Here is a 22,404-nt window from a genome sequence, read left to right as displayed (position 1 = left end):
TGAGGAAAAGCAGGATCTGAGGTAGAGCCGGACCTCAGGGTTTGGACCATTTATCTCTGAATCTCCATACCTGCCAATTGAAACATTTTTTTTTCCTTGCAGTTCAGATTCCCAAGAAAGGGAATATGATTTTCTTATCTCATCTTTTCACAGTAGATCTATAAAATGGATCATGGTAAGCCTGTGAAATGGGTCTAATTTATCCCATCAAGCACCTCCATTGTGCAAAAATTAGCTTTATTTTTAATTCTCCACAATGGGAAGTTTGCATGGACCACAATGGGGACATTATTAGACTAGATTGGAAAATTGGGTATGACAAGCATTGTGATGAACTTACTCATTCTTCAATATACTAGAATTTTTTATTTCTTTGTAGAAACACAATCATTGCTAATCACTTAATACTACTATTGGTTTTAAGGAGATGATTAATATTAAAGATAAATTCTTGAGATAATTTGTCCTCAGAGGTACTCAAAACAAATGTTTTAATCCTTACTCATTCATGAAATCATAGACCTAGAAAGGATATAACTCTTGTCCATCCATCTCCCTGCCATCAAATAGGACTATTCTTAATTATATTTTAATATTAAAAAAATAATTTTTTCATCACAAATATTAACCTTTGAAAATATTCTAACTATACAGAAGAATATAAAACTTCCCACTTTCAAAAACAACACTCAGTTTCAAAATACATCACAGTGATCTAAGTTTCTTCTCAAAAAGTTTACAAGGACAATGTATGTTCTTCTGTATTTCATAGACCTCTTCCATATGCATGTCATCTGTCAGCATTATCTTGAGCTCTTGTGTTTATTCTGTTCTCTTGCTACTTAATAACCATTTTCTTACAGTTTTGTAGAACAGTGTGACTTTACTTCAATTTAAAAAGGCTCTACTCTACCTACCACTAAAATTTCCATGAATTTCTAAATATGATGTTGTCTTTGATACACCAGTTTGAATATGTGCCTTTTAAATAAATTTCAGAACTTAGCTCTTTATTTATTTTATTTTTAGCTCTTTTTAGCTCTTATTTTTATATTTTTTTATTTTTAACTAGTAATCTTATAAAGCTGACTCTTTAGAATCAGCTAAATACAGAATCTAGCTAAAGTTAGGGTATTAACTTGATTAATCCTTAACTCTTTTATGCCACACATCCCTACCCCTATCCTCCCAGTATAGTTATTGCACCACTGTACGGTAAGTCAGTATTCTGTGCTTGTAAGTGTTGTTCACCAGCAAACAGAGTAGAGTACTATGGTTTTGTTTTTTCCTTGTATAGCTGATTTCTCCCCTAGAGTAAATAATTGTGTTTTTCATTTGGTTAGTTTTTACCTACCAACTGATAATTCTTCCTACACCCTATCAATCTGTTTTCCATATGGCCATGCTAATTCGGAAATCTGTTAAGCTCAGCTTCTTGTTTTTTTGTTTTTTCTTGGAACTCCTTTTTTCTAGAGCCACCTCCTGTTCCATTCAGACTATTGCCCTCTATACCTATTTCAAAGCTGTTATATAACCTCTCTTCACCATCATGAAATTGTACTTTGTCTTTCTGCTATATTGGATCTCTTGGGGTTTTTTTTGGATTCCATATTTTCTACTTTCATGGTTATTTTCTCATTTTGATAGCATACATCCTCCATCAAGTTCCTAAGAAAGGACTAGTGAGACAGTTTTTGAGATTTCACAAATCTGAAAATAAGTTTATTCTGCTGTTTTGCTTGTTGATAATTTACATGTCAAGATTTAGGTTGGAAAGTATTTTCCCCTTAGCATTTGAAAGGCATTGTCCATTATTGCTTCTTAGAAGGTACAAAGAATCAATAATCAGAACAACACTGGACTTGTTATTTTTATTTCTCAAAGCTTTTGGGATCTGCTCTTTACACCTGCTATTCTGATATTTCACAGTTTGCTTCATTCATTTTATTTTCTTCTTTTTTTCTCAGTGGACATCTGTCTAGACACTCATCCTTTAATTCTGAAAAAGTTTCTAGATTTCTTTGCATTTTTGTTCCATCTTTTTAAAACTTTCAAGATGGTTCTGAAACCTACTAAATTGATCTTCTGAGATTTTTTTCATCTTTCCTCTTTAGTCTTTATTTCTTTGTCCTTTGTAGTACTTGCTGGGAAATTTTATCATATTTATTTTCCAACTATTTCCCTGAAATTTCAGATACTGTGTCTTAGCTTCTAAGTACTCTTTGTTGTCCTCTGGTTAGCCCTTTTGTTTAGTTTCCTATTCTTTTCATAGATGCATTGTCTTCCTGTATATAAGAATATTAATTATAGTTTTTGTGAAGTTTCATTTTATGTACTGCATTCTCTGTTTTTTCCTCCTTTTTTTCCTTTTTTCTTTTGAACTGTTTCATGTTGGAAGCTTCACTCAAATATCTGGTTATCTGGTTTTCCGTTTATACTAGAGAGAAACCATAAAAATGTTGATTAGCTCTGTTTTTCCAATAGCATTCACTCACTTCGTGCTTCAGTGTCACATTTTGGAAATTCTTGAAATATTTCATACTTTTTCATTTTTGTTATATTCTGGTGTTTTGTGATTAGTGATTATGACTTGCTGAAAGTTCAGATGATGGTTACCATTTTGTAACAGTGAAGTGTTTTTTAATTAAGGTATTTATATTGTTTCTTTAGACAGGGCAATTGCACATGTAGTAGACTACAATAGAGTGTAAATGTAACTTTTATATGTACTGGGAAACCAAAAAAATTCATTTGACTTGCTTTATTGTGATATTCCATTTATTGTGATGGTCTAGAACCAAACCTGCAATATTGCTGAGTATGCCTGTGCAGGTAAGCAGGGCTGATCAAGCGGCAAGGCTGCTATTTATTTGATTTCTCCAAACGTCTGTAGCTGTAGTTCTTTTTTTTCTGGGGTTATTCATATTCTCTAGAAAAGGATTTTCCAGTCTCTTGTTTGGAAAATATAATCTTGACTATTGGTGTTCTAGAAACTGGTTGAGAGAAGAGGACTTAGTTTACTTTAAGATTGAGCTATTGCAAGTACTGTTCTTATAGGTCAAAGTAGTTGAATGTCTTTGTTCTCAGATGACATGATTGTCAATGTAGAAAATCCCAAAGACTCAACAAAAAAATCTCCTGGAATTTACAAGTGATTATAGCAAAGTTGCAGGATATGAAGTTAACATACAGAAGTGAATTGCTTTCTTTATATACCAGCAATGAACAATTGGAATTTGAAGTTTAAAAAAAATAATACTGTTTACAGTAACACCGAAAAAAGAGAGAAATATTTAGGTATAACTACAACATATGTCACACAACATCTATTTAAAAAAAAAATACAAAATTCTGATGAAAAAGATCTAAATAAATGAAGAGATATCCTACATTAATAGATAGGAAGACTTAATATTATCAAGATGTCAGTTCTTCCTAAGTCAATATATGGATTGAACACAAAAAAGTCAAAAGTCCAGCCAGTTACTTTGTGGATATTGGCAAACTGATTCTAAAATTTATATGGAGAGAAGACCCAGAAGAGCCAACACAGTATCAAAGTAGAAAAACAAAGTGATAGAGGACTGACACTACCTGACTTCAAGACTTACATGGAGCTACAGTAATCATGCAGCATTATTCACCATAGCCAAGACATGAAAACAACCTAAATGTCCATCACTGGGTAAATGGAGAAAGAAAATGTGATAGGTAGAGAGATGAGGAATATTATTCATCCATAAAAAAGGAGAACTTCCATTTGTGACATGAATAGACCCTAAGGGCATTTATGCTAAGTGAATTAAGTAAAACAGAGAATGCCAAATACTGTATGATCTCATTTATATGTAGAATCTAAGAAACAGAGTAGAAAGCTGGTTGTGAAGGGTGAGAGGTTGGGGAGACAGAGGTGTTGTTTAAAGCATACAAACTTTGAGTTGTAAGATAAATAAGTCTGAGCATCTAAAATATAGCATGGTGACTATAGTTAACGATACTGAAAGTTGCTATGAGAGTAGAGCTTTAAAGTTCTCACCATAACAACAACAGAACAAATGGTAATTATGTGAGGTGAAAGATGTGTTAACTAACCTTATTGTGGTAACATTTTTGCAATATATATGTGTATCAAATCATTACACAGCTTATTTAATTGAGCATAATACCTCTAGACCCACCCATGTTGTTGCAAATGGCAGGATTTCTTTTCTTTTTATGGCTAAATAATATTCCATTGTATATATGTACCACATCTTCTTTATCCATTCCTCTACTGATGGATACTTAGGATGCTTCCATATCTTGGCTGTTGCAAACAGTGGATTGATTAACATAGGGGTGCAAATAAAAAAACAAGACCCATCTATATGCTACCTCCAAGAGACTCACTTCAAACCCAAAGACATACACAGACTAAAAGTGAAGGGATGGAAAAAGTATTTCATGCAACTAATAGGGAGAAAAACGCAGAAGTTGCAGTACTTATATCAAACAAAATAGACTTCAAGACAAAGAAAGTAACAAGAGACGAAGAAGTACATTACATACTGATAAAGGGGTCATTCCAACAAGAGGATATAACCGTCTATGCACCCAACACAGAAGCGCCTACATATGTGAAACAAATGCCAAGAGAATTAAAGGGGGAAATAGAATGCAGTGCATTCATTTTAGGAGACTTCAACACACCACTCACTCCAAAGGACAGATCACCAGACAGAAGGTAAGTAAAGAGACAGAGGCACTGAACAACATATTAGAACAGATGGAGCTAACAGACATCAACAGAATACTCCACCCAAAAGCAGTAGGATACACATTCTTCTCAAATGCACATGGAACATTTTCAAGAATAGATCATATACTAGGCCACAAAAAGAGCCTCAGTAAATTAAAAAAGATTGAAATTGTACCAATCAGCTTTTCAGACCACAAAGTTATGAAACTAGAAATAAATTATGCAAAGAAAACAAAAAACACTCACAAACACATGGAGGCTTAACAGCATGCTCCTAAATAATCAATGGATCGATGACCAAATAAAAACAGATCAAGCAATATATGGAGACAAATAACAACAGTAATTCAACACTGCAAATTCGTGGAATGCAGTGAAGGCTGGGATAAGAGAGAAGTGTATTGCAACACAGGCCTACCTCAGGAAAGAACAGTCCTGTATGAACAGTCTAAACTCACAATTAATGAAACTAGAAAAAGAAGAACAAATGAGTCTCAAAGTCAGTAGAAGGATGGACATAATAAAGTTTAGAGCATAAATAAATAAAATCGAGAAAAATGAAACAATAGAATCAATGAAAGCAGGATCTTGTTCTTCGGGAAAATAAAATAGATAAGCCCGTAGCCAGACTTGCCAAGAAAAAAAGAGAGTCTGCACACATAAACAGTATCAGAAATGAGAAGATTAACATAGGGGCACGTATGTCTTTTCAAATCAGAGATTTTGTTTTCTTCAGGTAAATTCCTGCAAGTAGATTACTGGGTCAAATGGTATTTCTATTTTTAATTTTTTCAGGAACCTCCATACTGCTTTCCACAATGGTTGCGCCAATTTGCAGTCCCACCAACAGTGTAAGAGGGTTCCCATTTCTCTGCATCCTTGGCTGCATTTGTTGTTTCTTGTCTTTTTGGGTAGTGGCCATTCTAACTGGTGTGAGGACGTATCTCATTATGATTTTAATGTGCATTTCCCTGATGATTAGTGATGTGGAACATCTTTTCATTAGCCTGTTGGCCATTTGTATTTCTTCTTTGGAGAAGTGTCTGTTCAAGTCCTCTGCCCAAATACTTAAATGATTTCATTTATTTGTGGAATACAAGAACAAAGCAGACAGAAGGAACAAAACAGCATTAGACTCATAGACACTAAGAAGTGACTAGTGGTTACCAAGTGGGAGGGGAGTGGGCAGAAGTCGGGGGAGAGGGAGACTGTTGAACCACTGTGATACACTTTTGATAATTAAAAATCACATTGTACACCTTAAACTTACACAATGTTATGTCAGTTATATCTTAAAGTTGGAAAAAATGGTAAAAAAATTTCAAAAAATGCTACAGTTATCAAGACAGCATGTCATTGTTGAAAGAACAGACAAATAGATCAATGGTACAGAATAGAGAGTCCAGAAATAGACTCACAGAAATGTATTCAACTTGATCAAGGAGCAAAGGCAATTTGATGAAGAAAGGATAGCCTTTCCACAAATGGTGCTAGAACAGCTGAACATCCACATGCAAAAAACATGAATGTAGGCACATACTTTACACCTTTCACAAAAAATTAATTCAAAATTGGGCACAGACCTAAATGTAAAGCCAATTGCACTGTATTAACTGTTAGAAGATAACAGGAGAAGATCTATATGCTCTTTGGTTTGAGGATGACTTACAAGATACAACACTAAAAGCATGATCCTTGAAAGAAAGAAAATCGATACATTGAACTTTATTAACATTTAAAACTTCCCTGTGAAAGATATTATTTAGAGAATGAGAGACAAGCCACAGACCTGGAGAAAATCTTTGCAAAACATATTATAAAGAACTGGTATCCAAAATATACAAATAAATTTTAAAACTGAACAGTAAGGAAACAAGCACCCCAATTAAAATGCAGGAAAGATCTGAACAGACACCTTACCAAAGAAGATATACAAATGACAAGCATATGAAACTATTCAGAATCATTTGTCATTAGGGAATTGCAAGTTAAACAGTAGTGAGATTCCACTACACACTTATTAGAAAGGCTAAAATCCAAACACCAGCAACACCAAATGCTGCTTTGGATGTGAAGCAACATGAACTGTCATTCATAGCTGGTGGAAAGGCAAAATGGTACAGCCACCTTGGAAGACAATTTGGCAGTTTGTTACAAAACTGAACATACATACTCTTACCATGCTATCCAGTAGTTGCTTTCTTTAGTATTTACCCAAATGAGTAAAAAGCCTATGTCCACACAAAACCCTGCACATGAATGTTTATAGCAGCTTTATTTGTACTTGCCAAAACTTGGAAGCAAGCCAGATGTTATTCACTAGGTAAATGGGTGCATATAATATATTCACATAACAATATACTGTTTAGCACTAAAATGAAATGCACTAGAAAGCCATGAAAATATACAGAGGAATCTTAAGTGCTTATTGCTAAATCGAAGAAGCCAGTCTGAAAGGGCTAATGCTTTATGATTCCAACTATATGACATTCTAGACTAGCAAACTCTAAAGACAGAAAAAATACCAGTGGTTGCTAGAGGTTCATGGGGATGGAGGGAGAGAGGAATGAATAGATGGAGCACAGGTGATTTTTTTGGGCTGTGAAACTATTCTGTGTGATACTGTGATAGTGGATACCTGACACAAATAGTAAACCCTAATGTAAACTATAGAGTTCAATTAATAATTATCAGTATTGTTTCATCAGTTATAATAAATGTACCACACTAATGCAAGATGTTAATAATAGGGGAAATTGTGGAGGTGAGGAGTTACATGGGAACTCTGTATTTTCCATTAAATTCTCTGTAAACTAAAACCACTAAAAAAAGTAGTTTTTCTTTTAAAGTTGAATATAAGCTATTTCATATGGTTCACCTTAAAAATACGTACACTTTCACTATTAAGTAAGGTGTTGTCAGTCTAGTGTTTCACGCTCTATTCCTTCCATTCCTGGTGTCTCTGAGTCTGGAGATTCTGTCTTAATATCTCTAGAGAATAAAACTTCTTCCTTTGGTTGTGGAAGAGGATTACTTGCCCGAGTGCCCTTGGGTGGGGCCAGGAACATGGTTTAGGTTGTTCATCATACAAATTTTAAATCTGTTCATCTGGTTTTGGCCACGTAACTTACTGCTGCTTTCCCTGGCACCTGAGGCCTCCAGTTCCGGAGCTTTTCCAGGGTTTTTCATTGACATCGGTTTGTTTCTTCCCTCTGGTTTCTCCCTTTACAGGCAGGCTCTTTGATTTTAGGTCCCTCAGTTCTGCTAAATAATTTAACATCCTTTATCAATTTTCTGTCTACAGAATTTGTGTCCTATGTTGTCTCCTTTCACATTCTTTTTGTTTTCAAGATTTATACCTTTTTTATTCATTTACCATTATTTTGGTGAGATTTCTAAAGGAGTGGAGAAACATACCTATATTCAGTGTATCTTGTTTAAACAGTCTGCTTTTGTTTTGGTTAGTGAGGATTTGGTTTTGTTTATTTTGTTTTCTTCTGTTTTCATTAATTACACTAATTTATTGATACAGCATTTTCTTTAGAGCTCTGGACAGTTCTGTTGGGGAGGATGCTACTGAAAAATGATTCTTTTTAGATGACATGTAATACTTAAAATGTCTGGGAAAAAATATCTCCAGAATCATAGTTGTAAACTAAAATACGTATTTTTAAGTTGTTTACAGGGCTTAGAGCACCTGCCAGAGGATTGTTACTCTTTGGTCCTCCTGGAAATGGGAAAACAATGCTGGTAAGAATTCTTTCTAAATTTGAAAGTTTTATATAGATATTAGGGATAATAATGTGCAAAAAAGAAACTACATTATCCCTGAGTCTGTTATTTATGATTTGTATTTTACTATAACCTACTTCTTTTAAATTTCCAAACCAGTTTTCAATGACACAATAGATGAAAAACCATATATATTATCTTCAGTAATATGTTTTGGGCTGGTTAAATTTAATAGTGTAATTTTCATTATTTTTCCCAAGTTAAATAATGAAATTTTCACCTTAAAGGAGTTTACCTTACTATATTAAGTATCTCCCTAACTATTAACTTTACTATCTTAACAGCTATCATGATACAGATTTTTTTTTAGTTGAGACACAATTGACATAAAACAGATTTTAAAAAAATAATATCCTTTGCCAGAACTTTTTACTAGGATCTGAATACCTCTTTCTCTTTGCTAGTTCTTATAAAGGGAAAAAATAAATAGGGAAATAATTACTTTTTCCTTAGCTGTTTATCTTTCTCCAGCCAGCTGTCTTTCTATCACTAAGAAAATAACACCTTTCCTTTTAACCTCTCCATTTCCATTCTCCCTTAGCAAACAAAAAGCTTGGAAAGAAGCACAGCCAGACCTTTCCTTATTGCTAAGATGGAAACACATTGATTGCTGTACATTGGGAATTGTGTCATACCTTTTATTTTTAGAAAATCTTTTCCAATACTTTAAATTGATTACATGTTGTTATTTTTTTTAAGCAAGATATTGAATTAATATAATATTTGCCCTTGTGAATTTTAAAGGCTAAAGCAGTAGCTGCGGAATCTAATGCAACATTCTTTAACATAAGTGCTGCAAGTTTAACCTCAAAATATGTGAGTATTCTTTTCCTAGTATTGTTATGTTTTAAGTTACTGTCTAAATGTTACTGTGTTAAGTATAAATAGCAATGACATTACAGAAAAATATTCTATGAGTTTTATATCTATTATTTAGATGGGAGGAATATCACTCTTCGAAGTAGAAAGTTATATGCATTTGTTGGGCACTTTTAAGATTAGAATTGTGCTGTCAAATACTGTTATTAGTTTGCTAGGCTGTGTAACAAAGTACCATGAACTAGCTGGTTTAAACAACAGAAATTTATTGTCTGACAGTTTTGGAGGCTGTAGAAGTCCAAGTAAATTGGCAAGTTTCTCAATTTTGTAAAAATAATTAAAAATAAATATAAAGTGATACCTCTGTTCCTGGTTACATTTTGTTACCTTGTGAAATTTTATAACGAAAATTGTTATTAAAGTAGGTGAACCCACATTATACACATAACATGATGGAAAACACTGTCTTGGAAGTTAGGAGATAGGGATTCCAACCTAACTTTTATATTCGGAGTTGGCCTTAGAAAGTATCACTTTAGGCCTTAGCTCGTTTATAAGATGTTGATGTCATAATAGGTGATCTCTTTCAGTTTCTTCCAGCTCTGAGAATATTTGTTTTGACGGTTTTAAATCGTGCCATTCTTTTTTTTCTTTTTTAAATAAAATTTTCAATTCAAAGAATAGATGCCACCTAGAGGACAGAAGAGTTTTTACAATACATTACCCCAAGTTTGTGACCCTTTTTTCATTAGAGCCTTGTTGCGTAGATTGGTTTTAGTATTGTCTCAAGGGGTATTCATAGACCTCCTGGACTACCTGGAAATATTTTGATATTTATTGACAGTGATAATATAAGAATGAGTTTTCAAGGTGCTCTTGATAAAGCAAGTTTTATTTAGGAGAGCACTTTCCAACTTAGCTCTTCTGTAAATACAGCCTGTAGCCTAGGGCTTACAGAATGCGTATAGCATCTCTTTCTCTCCTCTAGTATTCCCTCTTCTCACTACTAATAGCTGTAACAGTCTCAGGTCTTAGGAATGCAGCGTGAAGCAAAACAGATATATTTCATTTAAAGATGTACCTACCAGACTACTAAGTAATAAATAGCCTATTTTCTAAAATAATGAGGGATAATTCAGTAATACCCCCCCTTCCTTAAACCAAAGTTTTAGTTGTTAAAACTTTTAATTATGAAATTTAAAAAGCTGGAATAATACTGCATTTTATGTAACTGTTTAATGCCTGTTTCAGGTGGGAGAAGGAGAGAAATTAGTGAGAGCTCTTTTTGCTGTGGCTCGAGAACTTCAGCCTTCTATAATTTTTATAGGTAAGAACATGTCTTCTAACTAAGTTAGTTGAACATTTGTGAAATTCCCCTCTTCAAATATGAGAGGTATGATAGGAAAGATTATTCAGGAGGAAAAAAGTTTTAAAGAAGTACAAAGTTAAAAACTAATGAATTCAATAGGACCAACTGTATTAATAACTTACTGGATTAATCTCAGATGACTCATATTGCTTGGGATTTAATTATTTTAATTAAAGTCTTTTCCTTGTATTTCCCCTAGATGAAGTTGATAGCCTTTTGTGTGAAAGAAGAGAAGGAGAACATGATGCTAGTAGACGTCTAAAAACTGAATTTCTAATAGAATTTGATGGTGTAAGTATTGATCATGATATTTTTAACTTGGTAGCATTTTAATGTATTATTTACCTATTAAATGACCCAAATTAGAAATATAGATTATGTTAATTATGTTTTATTACTGTATCTAAAAGTATTAAAAAAATGTTTGGCTTATAGGTACAATCTGCTGGAGATGACAGAGTGCTTGTAATGGGTGCAACTAACAGGCCGCAAGAGCTTGATGAGGCTGTTCTCAGGTAGGGAGATTTATGTAGGATCACACATTTATTATAAGTATATGCCTACTTATGTGTTCATTTCATGTATTTATTTCTTTCACTCTCGATTTGGAGACTAAATTCAGCATTTTCCCTCATGTATCCACCCTCTGGCCTGTTGTCACCAACTGCAGATTTTGATGAGAGGGCCAGTGTGCTATCAGGAAAATTAGTATTCACTTTATGGTTTTAGGCAAATTGCATTTCTTCTGGTTTGTGTTAAATCATCGTGAAGCTCTAAAATTAGTTCTTCCCTCTTTTACTGGGCTACATGAGAAGCTGATAAAAGCAGGACTAATGGGAACTATGTTATCTTCTCTTGTACTTTGAACAAATTTGTTCCCTTTCCATTGGGAGGACAGTTTGATTCAGCATAAAATTCTTGGGCCTCCTTTTCTTTTCCTGAGGAATTTATAACAATGCCCCATTGTTTTTAGGATTGGTTGTTGCAGTGTAAAAGTCGGAAGCCAGCCTGCTTTTATTCAGTTATGGCCTAACTTTATTTCTTCTCTTTGCTAGATTCAATTTTGAACCATTGAAATCTAGTTATTTGAAAAATATATTGGTTGATCTGTGTTCATTTTTCCTAGGATTTGTTGTTTAAATTGCTAGTTTGGAACCTCTTTTGTTTTGGTAAAGTTATTTAAAATACTATTTCCTAATTCATTTTTCTGAGTTTTTTCCTTCTATGCCCAATTTTTGCATTATGTTACATCTTTTTGCCTTCCATATCTGTAATTTCCTTTCTAATCCTTTTTGATTGTTAGGTCTCTCTTTTTGTTCCATTTTGTCTGTCTTCCCACTTGTCCTTATTTCTTACTGGGTTAGTGTCTCATCTCCTTTCTGCTACTATATTTTGTGTAATGGATGGTTTTCTTTTTCTTTTTCATTGCATTCTTGATCTTTATGGCCCCATTTTTTATTTTCTGTTGTCTTATTCCCTTTAGCTTTTGTTTGTCATTGCCCTGAACCTTTTTATCTCACTGAGCTCTAACTTCATAGAAGATTTTTTTTCATTATTTTATTTCATGGAAAGATATTTGGTCTATGGCAAAATCTGTGCATGTCCTTCAGTTTGTCTATTTTACATTTATTATTTTCCCTTGTCAAGGGGCACTACTTTTTTTTTAGATCACTCCTGTGCTTTTGCCTGTTTTGCTCATTATTTTGGAGTAAGGGGAGTTTTCTTGGAAAACCCAGTTTTGGAAGGACATTTTAGGAGAAAAGCTCAAAAAGTAAGATGAGAGCAAATAACTTGAGTCATTCTATAAATTCCCTGGACTAACAGGCAATCTTCCTGACTCATAATAAAGCCCTACCTAATAGAAGTGTATAACTAAAAGAGAGAGGTTGATTTAGTCTCCTTCAACTAAAAAAGATTGGTTAATGCAAGAGAACTTGTCAACTTGCCAGGGTGATTGATGTCTTCTTACAAAGAAGATGCGTCTTTGAGTTTCTTTGTTCAGCCTCACCTTCCTTGCCATTCCCCTGCTGCTGACTAGGGGCCACGTGTTCTATAGAGCCAACCCTTATATGCTTGTTTAAATATGGGGAAGTTGGTTTTATTACCCCTCAGAGTGTGCTCTGTTTTCGTTGGAAAAACTTGATGTTCTGACAGCCATGTCTAGAATCTGCAGTAACAGATCCTGTGTGTATCCTCCTTTGGTAGTGTGATTTTCACTGCCCTAAAAAGCCTTCATACATTTTAATTCTGTAAATGTTGTGCAGTTTGTTAATAATGTAGTTTACGTTTTGCTTCTTTTGTCCTTGACGATTTTACTTATTTTCAGTTTCAAGAAGAGAGCAGAGATCTCTTTATTCCACTTCTTATGTCAAATATTTTGTTTGTTTAAAGCATTATTGCTATTAAAAACATACACATACATAAATGGCTGATTTAATTCTGACAATACTGAATTAAGGATTTTTAAACATTAACTAGAGAATTTTAAAAGAGTAACTCTAAAAATAGCTTTTCTCATTGATGTCTACTAAGACACATTCAAGTGCTCTGAGCATTATACTTAAATCTTTCTCTTATATGCTTCTTGTACTGAGTTACCTTTAAATTCAAAACTTTATTTCTGAAATTGCTTGAATCCTCTTTTTTTAGGCGTTTCATCAAACGGGTATATGTGTCTTTGCCAAATGAGGAGGTATGTATATCTTTGCATTTTTTTTCTTTTAAGCAGAAACAAGAACTGCCATCTTGCCAGTATTGAATCTTCCAATCCATGGTACAGCCACACTGGAAAACAGTTTGACAATTTCTTAAAAAATATAAACTTACTGTAGGAGCCAATGCCTAAGAATCTACTCAAGAGAAATGAAAACATGTCTACACAAAGGCATGTACAAGAATTTTTATAGCACTATTATAAATAATAGCCAAGAACTGCAAAGAATGTAAAATATTCATCAGATGGTGAATGGACCAGCAAATGTGGTATATCCATTTAATGGAATACTATTCAGCAAGAAAAGGATTGCAGTATTTATACATGCTATAATATGCAAAAACCTCAAAACCATTATACTAAGTGAAAGACACCAGATGCAAAAGATAACGTGATTCTGTTTATATGAAACATCCAGAAAAGACAAATTTCTAGAAACATAAAGCAGCTTGTGGTTTGCTTGAAGGCTAAGGTTGGAGGGGATGGGGATAAACTCCAAACAGGCTTGAGTGAACTTTTGGGATAATAGAGATGTGCTTAAACAGGCTGACGGTAATGGTTGCACAACTCTAAATTTATTAAAAGTCATTGAACTATATACTTAGAGTGGGTGGGTTTCATGTTATATGAATTCATACATCTATAAAACTTTTTAATAAATTATAGTTTTCTAGTTCAGACTTTAACATCCTTGGTAATAACAGCAGCTACCTCCTTAGTGCTTTATTTGGATTATCTTTAATTTTCTCAGGAACTCTCAAAAAATGGTAGTTTTAGCTCCATTTAATTGACATGAGTATCTTATATATAAGAGGTAGAGTAATTTGTGTAAGATTATTCAGTTGATAAATTAGAGTCAGTATTTGAGCCTGATTCCCGGATATTTTATTAAGTTAATTCTTAGGACTGATAATTCTTTAATACTTCTTTTCAGACACGACTACTTTTACTTAAAAACCTATTATGTAAACAAGGAAGCCCATTGACCCAAAAAGAACTAGCCCAACTTGCTAGGTGAGTAATTTGATTTGGTCTATCTTACAACTGTTTTTTCAAAGAGTTCTTTTTCTGTTTTGTTTAAAGTAAACTCAAGAATGAAATGAGTAATTCATTTATCAGAAAACTTGTCTCATCCTCTATTTCCTTTACCTTCCTCTCTTATTTATGTGGTTTCTAAATTTCAATTTCTAGGTACTCTACAAGATGTGATGATGATACTATATTAAATAGCTAATGATGGTACAATATTCTTTTTATAAACTTATTAAACTTAGTATTATTAAAGTAACTTTAAAACTCTAAAACATATCTGTCCATACCAACACATATTTTCATATGAATTTTTTCTTTTTGTATTACACATAATTTTTTTACTTTTACATCTTCAATTATTTTTATGAGTGGTATACTTACTTAGAAACTGAATAGCAAGGTACTTAAGTAGAAGCTGAATTAAGGAGAGGCACTGGGAATTTTAATCACTGAAAAAATCTTACAAAGTAATTTAAAATATTTAACAGGTACATGAATAGCTAGTCATTTTAGTAAAAACTCTTGAGTTCCCAGGTACATATGAAAAAAACCCAAATTCAGAACTTGGAAATATTGAGGTCTTTCTTCTTCATTCCAATAAAGAATTCAACTAATAATGTTTGATCTCTATAGTTATTTATTTAACATACTATACAATAAGTGAATGCTTTTTGTTGCTGTTTTATTTTCCTCTTTCCCTTGCCTCCCTAGTTCTAGTTCCCTTTGTAATCTCTCTTGGCTGCCCAGGATTCTCCACTGTGGCATCTCTTTCACGTGTGCCTCTTTTTGTCAGTGTCTTCTACCCCAGAACCCTTCCTTTACCCTGTCCTACATTTAAAGAAATCTACTTTTACTGGCCCTTATTCCATCAATGCTTTTTGTCCAGACAAAGAATCATTAACTAATAGAGAAGTAATTATGATTATGTGTCATTTGCCAGTAATGGTGTATAGATGTTAGGTTTCCAGGGGATGCTACAATTTAATGGAGCCTCCTGCTAAAAATAATATGCCTTAATCTGAAGAAAAGGTTCTGATGATGACAATCGGAGGCATTACAAGGAGTCAGCAGTAGGCTGCTTTGTTTTCAGCAAGTGGGCTTTTCTGTGCCCTAAAACCAAATCACATAGTTGTCTGCCTGATGACAGAGGCAAACTAAGTTTACCCTCTTATTACATGGAGGTTTTAAGCCTGCAAAGTTGGAAATAATTTGCTCTTTCTTTCCTCCCATCCTCAGAATGACTGATGGATACTCAGGAAGTGATCTAACAGCTTTGGCAAAAGATGCGGCACTGGGTCCTATTCGAGGTAGGTGTATTAGAGATCGAAACATTTGGAATTATTTGTTAGACCACTTTAGAAATTTAAGAAATCCCTACTGAGAGATATGTATTGTTAATAGGAAAGCAATAAAGCTGTGTCACTGGAAATTTTATTACAAAATAGTTTCCAGACTTAGGGTTAGCAAACCTTATTTGGTAAAGGGCCTGATTATAAATATTTTATTTAGATATGAAGGGCCTGACTGTAAATATTTTAGTTTCATGGGCCACTTAAGCCCTCTGTTGCATATTATCCTGTTTTTGTGATGCAAAAAACAAAAATGTGAAACCATTCTTAGCTTATAGACCATACAAAGTCCATGGGTCAGTGGATCATGACCTCTGTTCTAGACAACAGGTTTCACTTCTTGATAGTAGGTATCCAACAGAAAATTCAAAGAAAAAGAAAAGAGTAATTTGCTTGTTTAAGAAAGCAAAAAAGAGTAATAAAGGGGAAATGTTTTCACCTGTTTTGTTGGCTTTTCATTTCAGTATTCCAATATCACTTGAAATGTGTCCAAGGGAAGTTTTTATTATGTTATCTTTTGAAGAATTGCAGCAAAATATATCACTCATTGCTATGTTTTAATAAAGGGTAATTATATGTTGATTCTGAAATGCCACAACTGATTATTTTTATGTTAGAAAACTGTGATATCACTTTAGAGTGGATGTTCTCAGTTACTTTTCCATAGCCAAGCATGGGCAGTGAACAGGTCATGCTCGCAGGTATGCACTCAGGTTACTGACTATGACGGTAAAATAGAACAGGGAGCATGCAGCTTCCAAAACATTTCCTACACTGAAACAGGGTACTGATTAAGAACTGCTTTGGAGAATAATAAATGTAATCTTGAGAATATATTTTGAAACTCCGGGTAAAGCATTTCAATCAAACTTTCTTGCTGCCAAAGCTGCCAGAGGCATGCAATCTTGTTCAGATAGTGGACTCAAAAATAGTAGCTATTGTATAGGCCATTTGTATTTTTTAGACTTTTTTGCTATTATTCTGAAGCAGAGAAAAGTTGTTGGGTTAAAAAAACTAATGCCTTTTGTAAAGAACAAGCTGAATTCTTTTAAGTTCACTCTCAAATGTGAAAATTTTATTGGCCTTGGTCAGTATGCAAAGAAACTGAATGCCTCCCATTTACTCCTAAGGAAAAATATTATTCTAAGCATTTACAAATTGAATGTGCTCTTCATAGGTATCTTTCTTTGATTAAGAATGATGAACATTCGAGGTCATTATATTTGGTTTTTCTCTTTTGCAATTTAAACTTAGAATTTTTTTTTTTAAGTAGCTGACTTTTATATTTTACAGAACTAAAACCAGAACAAGTGAAGAATATGTCTGCCAGTGAGGTATACTATTTTATAATTACTTTTCCTTTGTTTTGATTCTCTATATTGTAAGACATGTCTTTTGTCTGGGATTTTCTAGTTTATTTGATTAGGAACTAGAAAAGGTTAACTTTGCTTCATTTCAAAATATAGAGACCTATGAAATTACCATCTCTTACAGTTTTCTTTGGTAAGAAAAAATACTGTATGTAGTCATTAAGTCATTTTCTGTCAAATCATATTACATAAATACTAAACAAGAAAACTTAGGGATTTTATACAGTATGAAAATAACTTGTAATAGGTTAATCCCTTGAGTTTCTGTTTTGTTTGTTTTTCAGCATTTATGTTTTCCTCCTTAAAAAGCAATACAGTTACTGTCTTAATGTATTTATAACATCTTAATATGGTAGGCACTCTTATGAGATGTTAAACCATTTCTTTTTTAAAAATTGCCTGCAAAATATAAAATTGGATATGCAGAATGATCACAACTTTAAAAGCAAACTTTTAAAATCAGACTTGAATTATATTTGTAGCTTATTCAGAGATATTTACTGCCCATGTTTCAGTAGTATTGAGGAAGTAGTGAACTCTTAACATAGAGAATGAGTATATTTGAGTACATTTAGGCAGTCTTCTTTCTTCAAACTTCTAAGTAAATTTGAGGTTGGCTTCAATTATCTTGTGGTGGTTAATCAACTATATTACTAAGAAAGACTTCACACTTGCAACCATCCTGCCATTTTAACCATCTAGTTTTACCTGGAGTATGTTTGACATGTGTTCTCAAAGTGTCTTTTGGATTTTTAAAATAGTTTTAGTATAGTTTACTAACAATATCCCATAAATATGTTATTTTAAAAATGTTTTTATAGTTGTAATATAAACCTAACAGCACCTTTCTACCCAAAAAGCAAGCATCATGCATGAATTACTTCTTCTCCACATACCACCACTCCTGCCTTGGTCCCAGGACAGATAAATGTGATATCTCATGTACTCTGCCCTCTGGATTAAAGTTGAGGAAGGCCCACTGTGTGACTTTTTAGGCCCCTATGTGTGTCCCTTTGAAAGGCCATATGGAATAAAGGGACTAATTAAGGCAATAATGAGGTAAAACCACCAACTGGCAAGTACATTTCAGTAAGAAGCAGTCTACAAATTCTCAGTCCACTTAGGGCAAAATACACTCAAACTTCACATCTGCACGTGTTCTCCACTGTGTATAGCTCCAAGGCCATGCCATTTCCTGTGATGATCCACTGGGAAGGCCACTTATAGCTATAAATGAAATGCTTTGATGTACTTTCATTCATATCTTATGATAATTTTATAATAGTAACTAGTATATATTTGTGGCAACTTAGGGAAGAGTAGAAATTCTTAAAAATCTGTCCATCATTATTTCATAAGAAAGAGACTTATTTTTCTTTGAAAGTGGCTCTGTTAACCTTTCCATATATTTTACCCATCCTGAGAAAATATATACTTAAAATCAAACTTGAACATGTTTCTTCACCGAACAAAATGAATCTAAATACAATTCCTGTTTTATTTGAAGAACAAAGAAATTTTTAGTCTATTTTCTTTAGTAACTCTTACAGACTTGTGACTTTAAAACAAGGTAATTCTGTTTTAATAGGTAGCTGTAGCTGTAGATCAATTGCCCAAAACCTTAGCTGCTTAAAATAACACACATTTATTATCTCACATTTTTCATAGTCAGAAATATAGGCATTGTTTAGCTGAGTCCTCTCCCTCAAGCTCTCCCAGAGGGCTGCAATCAAGGTATTGGCTAAGCTATAAACAAGATGTTGGCTGGGGCAGTAGTTATGCAAGGCTCAACTGGGTAACAGCTGCTTCCAAGCTTTTTCACATGGTTGTTTGCCAGATTCACTTTGCTATAGGTTGTTGGGGTAAGAACCTCAATTTTCTCTGGGTATTGGTTGGAGGCCTCCAGTTCCTTGCCACACAGGCTTCTGCAACATAGTAGTTTCCTTCATCAAAGCAGGAAAGCTAGGAAGATAAGCGAGAGTTCCAGCAAGATGAAAGTCACAGTCTTTACATAAGGTAATCCTGAAAGTGACAGCCCATCATTTTGCTATATTCTTTCTTAGGGTCAGCTCATACTCAAGGGGAAGGGATTACAGAAGAGTATATATAATAAGAGACTGGATATTCAATTACCCACTTTAGTGAACTGGCTACCAGTAGCTTTTTCTTGTTGTATACATTGGTCTCTTACTAGCTTAAAAATATCATATATAAATTTCATAAATATATATACACCAAAACAAACTAGACACTTGTTAGAATTTCATCAAAAGCTTTAAAAACCTTAACTTCTATAACAAATTTTATTTGAGATATCATAGAATTATATATTATATTCATCATTCTTCTACACTTTAGGCTTTAGGAAGAGCCAATATGTGTTTTACAATTAAATTTAAAAAATATAGGGCTTGTATGGTGATCATGTGAATATATGTCCTTTTTATTTTTGACTAAGATTTTGTAAATTAGGCTACAGATTGCAAATATGGGTGATTTTCTTGCTCATGGAGATATATCATCAGGGTGTGAAGTAGATTGAATTTTATAAGAGTAATAAAAAAGAATATGGATAAATACCAGTTGTTGAAATTTTGTTTCAAATTCTCCTTTAACTTCATATTTTGGTATGAAATGTACATGTATATACTAGTGACAATTTTTAAAACTAGTCAATTTGTGCCAAATTCCATTTTTTTTGTCTTTTAGAAATCCTTAAGATAAATATATTTATTAACTCAGCATTGTTTTATTCTGTGTCCTTAAGACAATTTAAAATATCAGAAAACAAGACCCAACTGATATAAAAAAGCATTATAAGCAACATTGTTTCAGATACTAGTGTCCTCTATATTGTAGTTAAAGAGCACTATTTACTTAAAAGTCCCATATGCTTCTTGTAAACTCCACTTTCCTTTTTAATAAACCTAGCATGAATTTAGCTAGAGTATGCTTGTGAATAAGACTTAAGAATGTAAAATTCCATGAAATTATACACAGAAAAAAAATCGGAAGGCCATAAGCTAAATAGTGGTTGTATATTGAATGGTGGAATTGTGATTCTTTTTTTTTCGACTGCCTTTATTTTGCCAGATTTCTATGAGTGTGTTTTGTTTTTATAATGGGAAAACATTATGATTTTAAATGTAATACCTAAGAAACCAAACACATGTAATAAAAATAATATAAATTGATCACAAGGATGGAAGTATAGCATAGGAACTATAGCCAATAATACATAATATCTTTGTATAGTGACAGTAACTACACTTACTGTGGTGAACATTTAGTAATGTATATAATTGTTGAATCACTATGTTGTACATCTTAAACCAATGTAATATTGTATGTCAGCTATATTTCAATAAATTTTTTTAAAGATACGTTAGTATAGCATTTTTGTAAGATTTCTAATATAGCAAACTTACCTAATGTGTAAAATGTGTAAAATAAGATGATTGGCATGATTTTCTAAGACTATGTCTGTATTTAAAATGTTAATAAACAACAGCATCATTACTTTAATCCATCATTGGGCTAACTACTATATATGTCTTCATGATTTGCATTGTCATGTGTTTTTTTAAAACCTAGATGAGAAATATTCGATTATCTGACTTCACTGAATCCTTGAAAAAGATAAAACGCAGCGTGAGCCCTCAAACCTTAGAAGCATACATACGTTGGAACAAGGACTTTGGAGACACCACTGTTTAAGGAAATATACTTTTGTAAGCCTGCAGAACATTTTACCTTGCAAGAGAGAAACACCCCATCTTCAATGAATAATTACCAGCTACAGAAGCTCAGCCTAAGTTTACAGGACTTTTCAGAGTCTTACAATTATTTGTGCACCCCAGCAGAAGAACCATAAAACAAATTTAAATAAAATATACATTGCAAATGGAATATTTTGTTTAAGGCCTTCTTGCTTAGATGGAATGGTTATACCTATGGGCACCGTAAGTTCGACCACAACAAAAACTGATTCTAGTCATCTTTACCAATATAATCATAATGTAAATAATAATTTGTATATTGTGTTGCAGATGAAAGTATTCCAGAGACAGTGAATAGTAGAAGACTGAAGAACCTTTGGTTGTTTTGTCTTCTGATGTCTTCTCTTAAAATAGCAATTTTTTCTATTTTCCTTTCCTGGTGTTGTCTTCCCTGCGGGTGATTGGAATGCCAAGCACTCTGTTTCTTTTTACAAATCCACTGTGCCAAATGAAACTTGTTCCTATGTAACAGTAATAGGAAAAAGTATTTGGAAGGTTTTTTCTTCTTCGTAAGTCTACAGCTATTAAACAATTGTTTTCACTTTTTAATTTTCTTTTACCTTGTCAAACAATTTAGAAAGCATATTGTGATAGCAACATAGCAAAACTGTTAAAACAAAAGAAAGTTTGAAGGTGTGAGTCACTTCATACGACATGTAGATCAATCCTCTTGTGATCTGAATTTTTTTTCTAGTATATTTGTAAGAAATCTATTGTAGACTGTTAACTTATTTCTAATGGAATTTATTTTCTGCTTGAATTATTCTAATATTTAAGAAAGCCAATTTTAACTGCTGTAAAAATGGTTCCCTATATGAGAGAAGGGAAGTACTGGGAGCTAAAGACATTTCTAATTGATTGCTTATTACTTTCTTACTGTTACAGGAGAATTATAAGCCAGTGATCTACCATCTTTTATTCTTAATAATTATTAATCCCTTCAATGAAACTTTAAAAAATTACTGAATTTTTATACATTGCATACATTTTATAGGTTTATTGTGCTTTGTTAACTAAAAAGTTTGTGTGTTAATCTGCCTTTTGTTTCCCAAAAATGTACAGTAATTCCGTTTCTTGTTTGTATAAGTATGCCTGGATTTTATTTAAAAAATGTCATTGTAGGAAGTAGAGACTTATATCACAGCTTTTTAAATATTGTAATAAAGGCAAATGAATATTTGCCCTTAGTTTACTGGTTAAAAGTTTGTTTACAGAAATTTTCTTGGTGCTTTTATGTAAAATGTCATGGGTGGAAAGAGTATATAGTAGGAACAAAGATTTTTTCATTGAGGAAACATATCTTTGGTTTTGATAGAAAATATTAGAATTAAAGACTTGCCCCACCAGATAAGAACTTTGTAATGAAGACATACATTCTCCTTAATCTTGCTCTTGTTAAAAGAGTTGTCTGAATATATAAAATGTTTGATTCTTAAGGTAATA

At 33.0% G+C, this 22,404-nt stretch overlaps 1 protein-coding gene across 2 annotated transcripts in view; it reads left to right on the top strand.

Moving 5' to 3' along the window:
* The window catches only part of SPAST (spastin), a 72,170-nt gene extending 49,766 nt beyond the window's left edge, over positions 1-22,404 (top strand). For both annotated transcript variants that reach the window (XM_037009384.2, XM_037009383.2), the window contains exons 8-17: positions 8,414-8,488; positions 9,275-9,346; positions 10,601-10,676; positions 10,918-11,009; positions 11,154-11,233; positions 13,368-13,410; positions 14,366-14,445; positions 15,700-15,770; positions 17,106-17,146; positions 20,777-22,404. In XM_037009384.2, the coding sequence (XP_036865279.1) occupies positions 8,414-8,488; positions 9,275-9,346; positions 10,601-10,676; positions 10,918-11,009; positions 11,154-11,233; positions 13,368-13,410; positions 14,366-14,445; positions 15,700-15,770; positions 17,106-17,146; positions 20,777-20,899 (753 nt within the window). In that variant the 3' untranslated portion in view covers positions 20,900-22,404. The remainder of the gene's footprint in view (positions 1-8,413; positions 8,489-9,274; positions 9,347-10,600; positions 10,677-10,917; positions 11,010-11,153; positions 11,234-13,367; positions 13,411-14,365; positions 14,446-15,699; positions 15,771-17,105; positions 17,147-20,776) is intronic.

The sequence above is a fragment of the Manis javanica genome, chromosome 1, assembly GCF_040802235.1.
Source record: "Manis javanica isolate MJ-LG chromosome 1, MJ_LKY, whole genome shotgun sequence".
Lineage (NCBI taxonomy): Eukaryota > Metazoa > Chordata > Mammalia > Pholidota > Manidae > Manis > Manis javanica.
The sequence above is the reverse complement of the archived record's forward strand: the minus strand, read 5'-3'. Positions and strand labels throughout refer to the sequence as shown.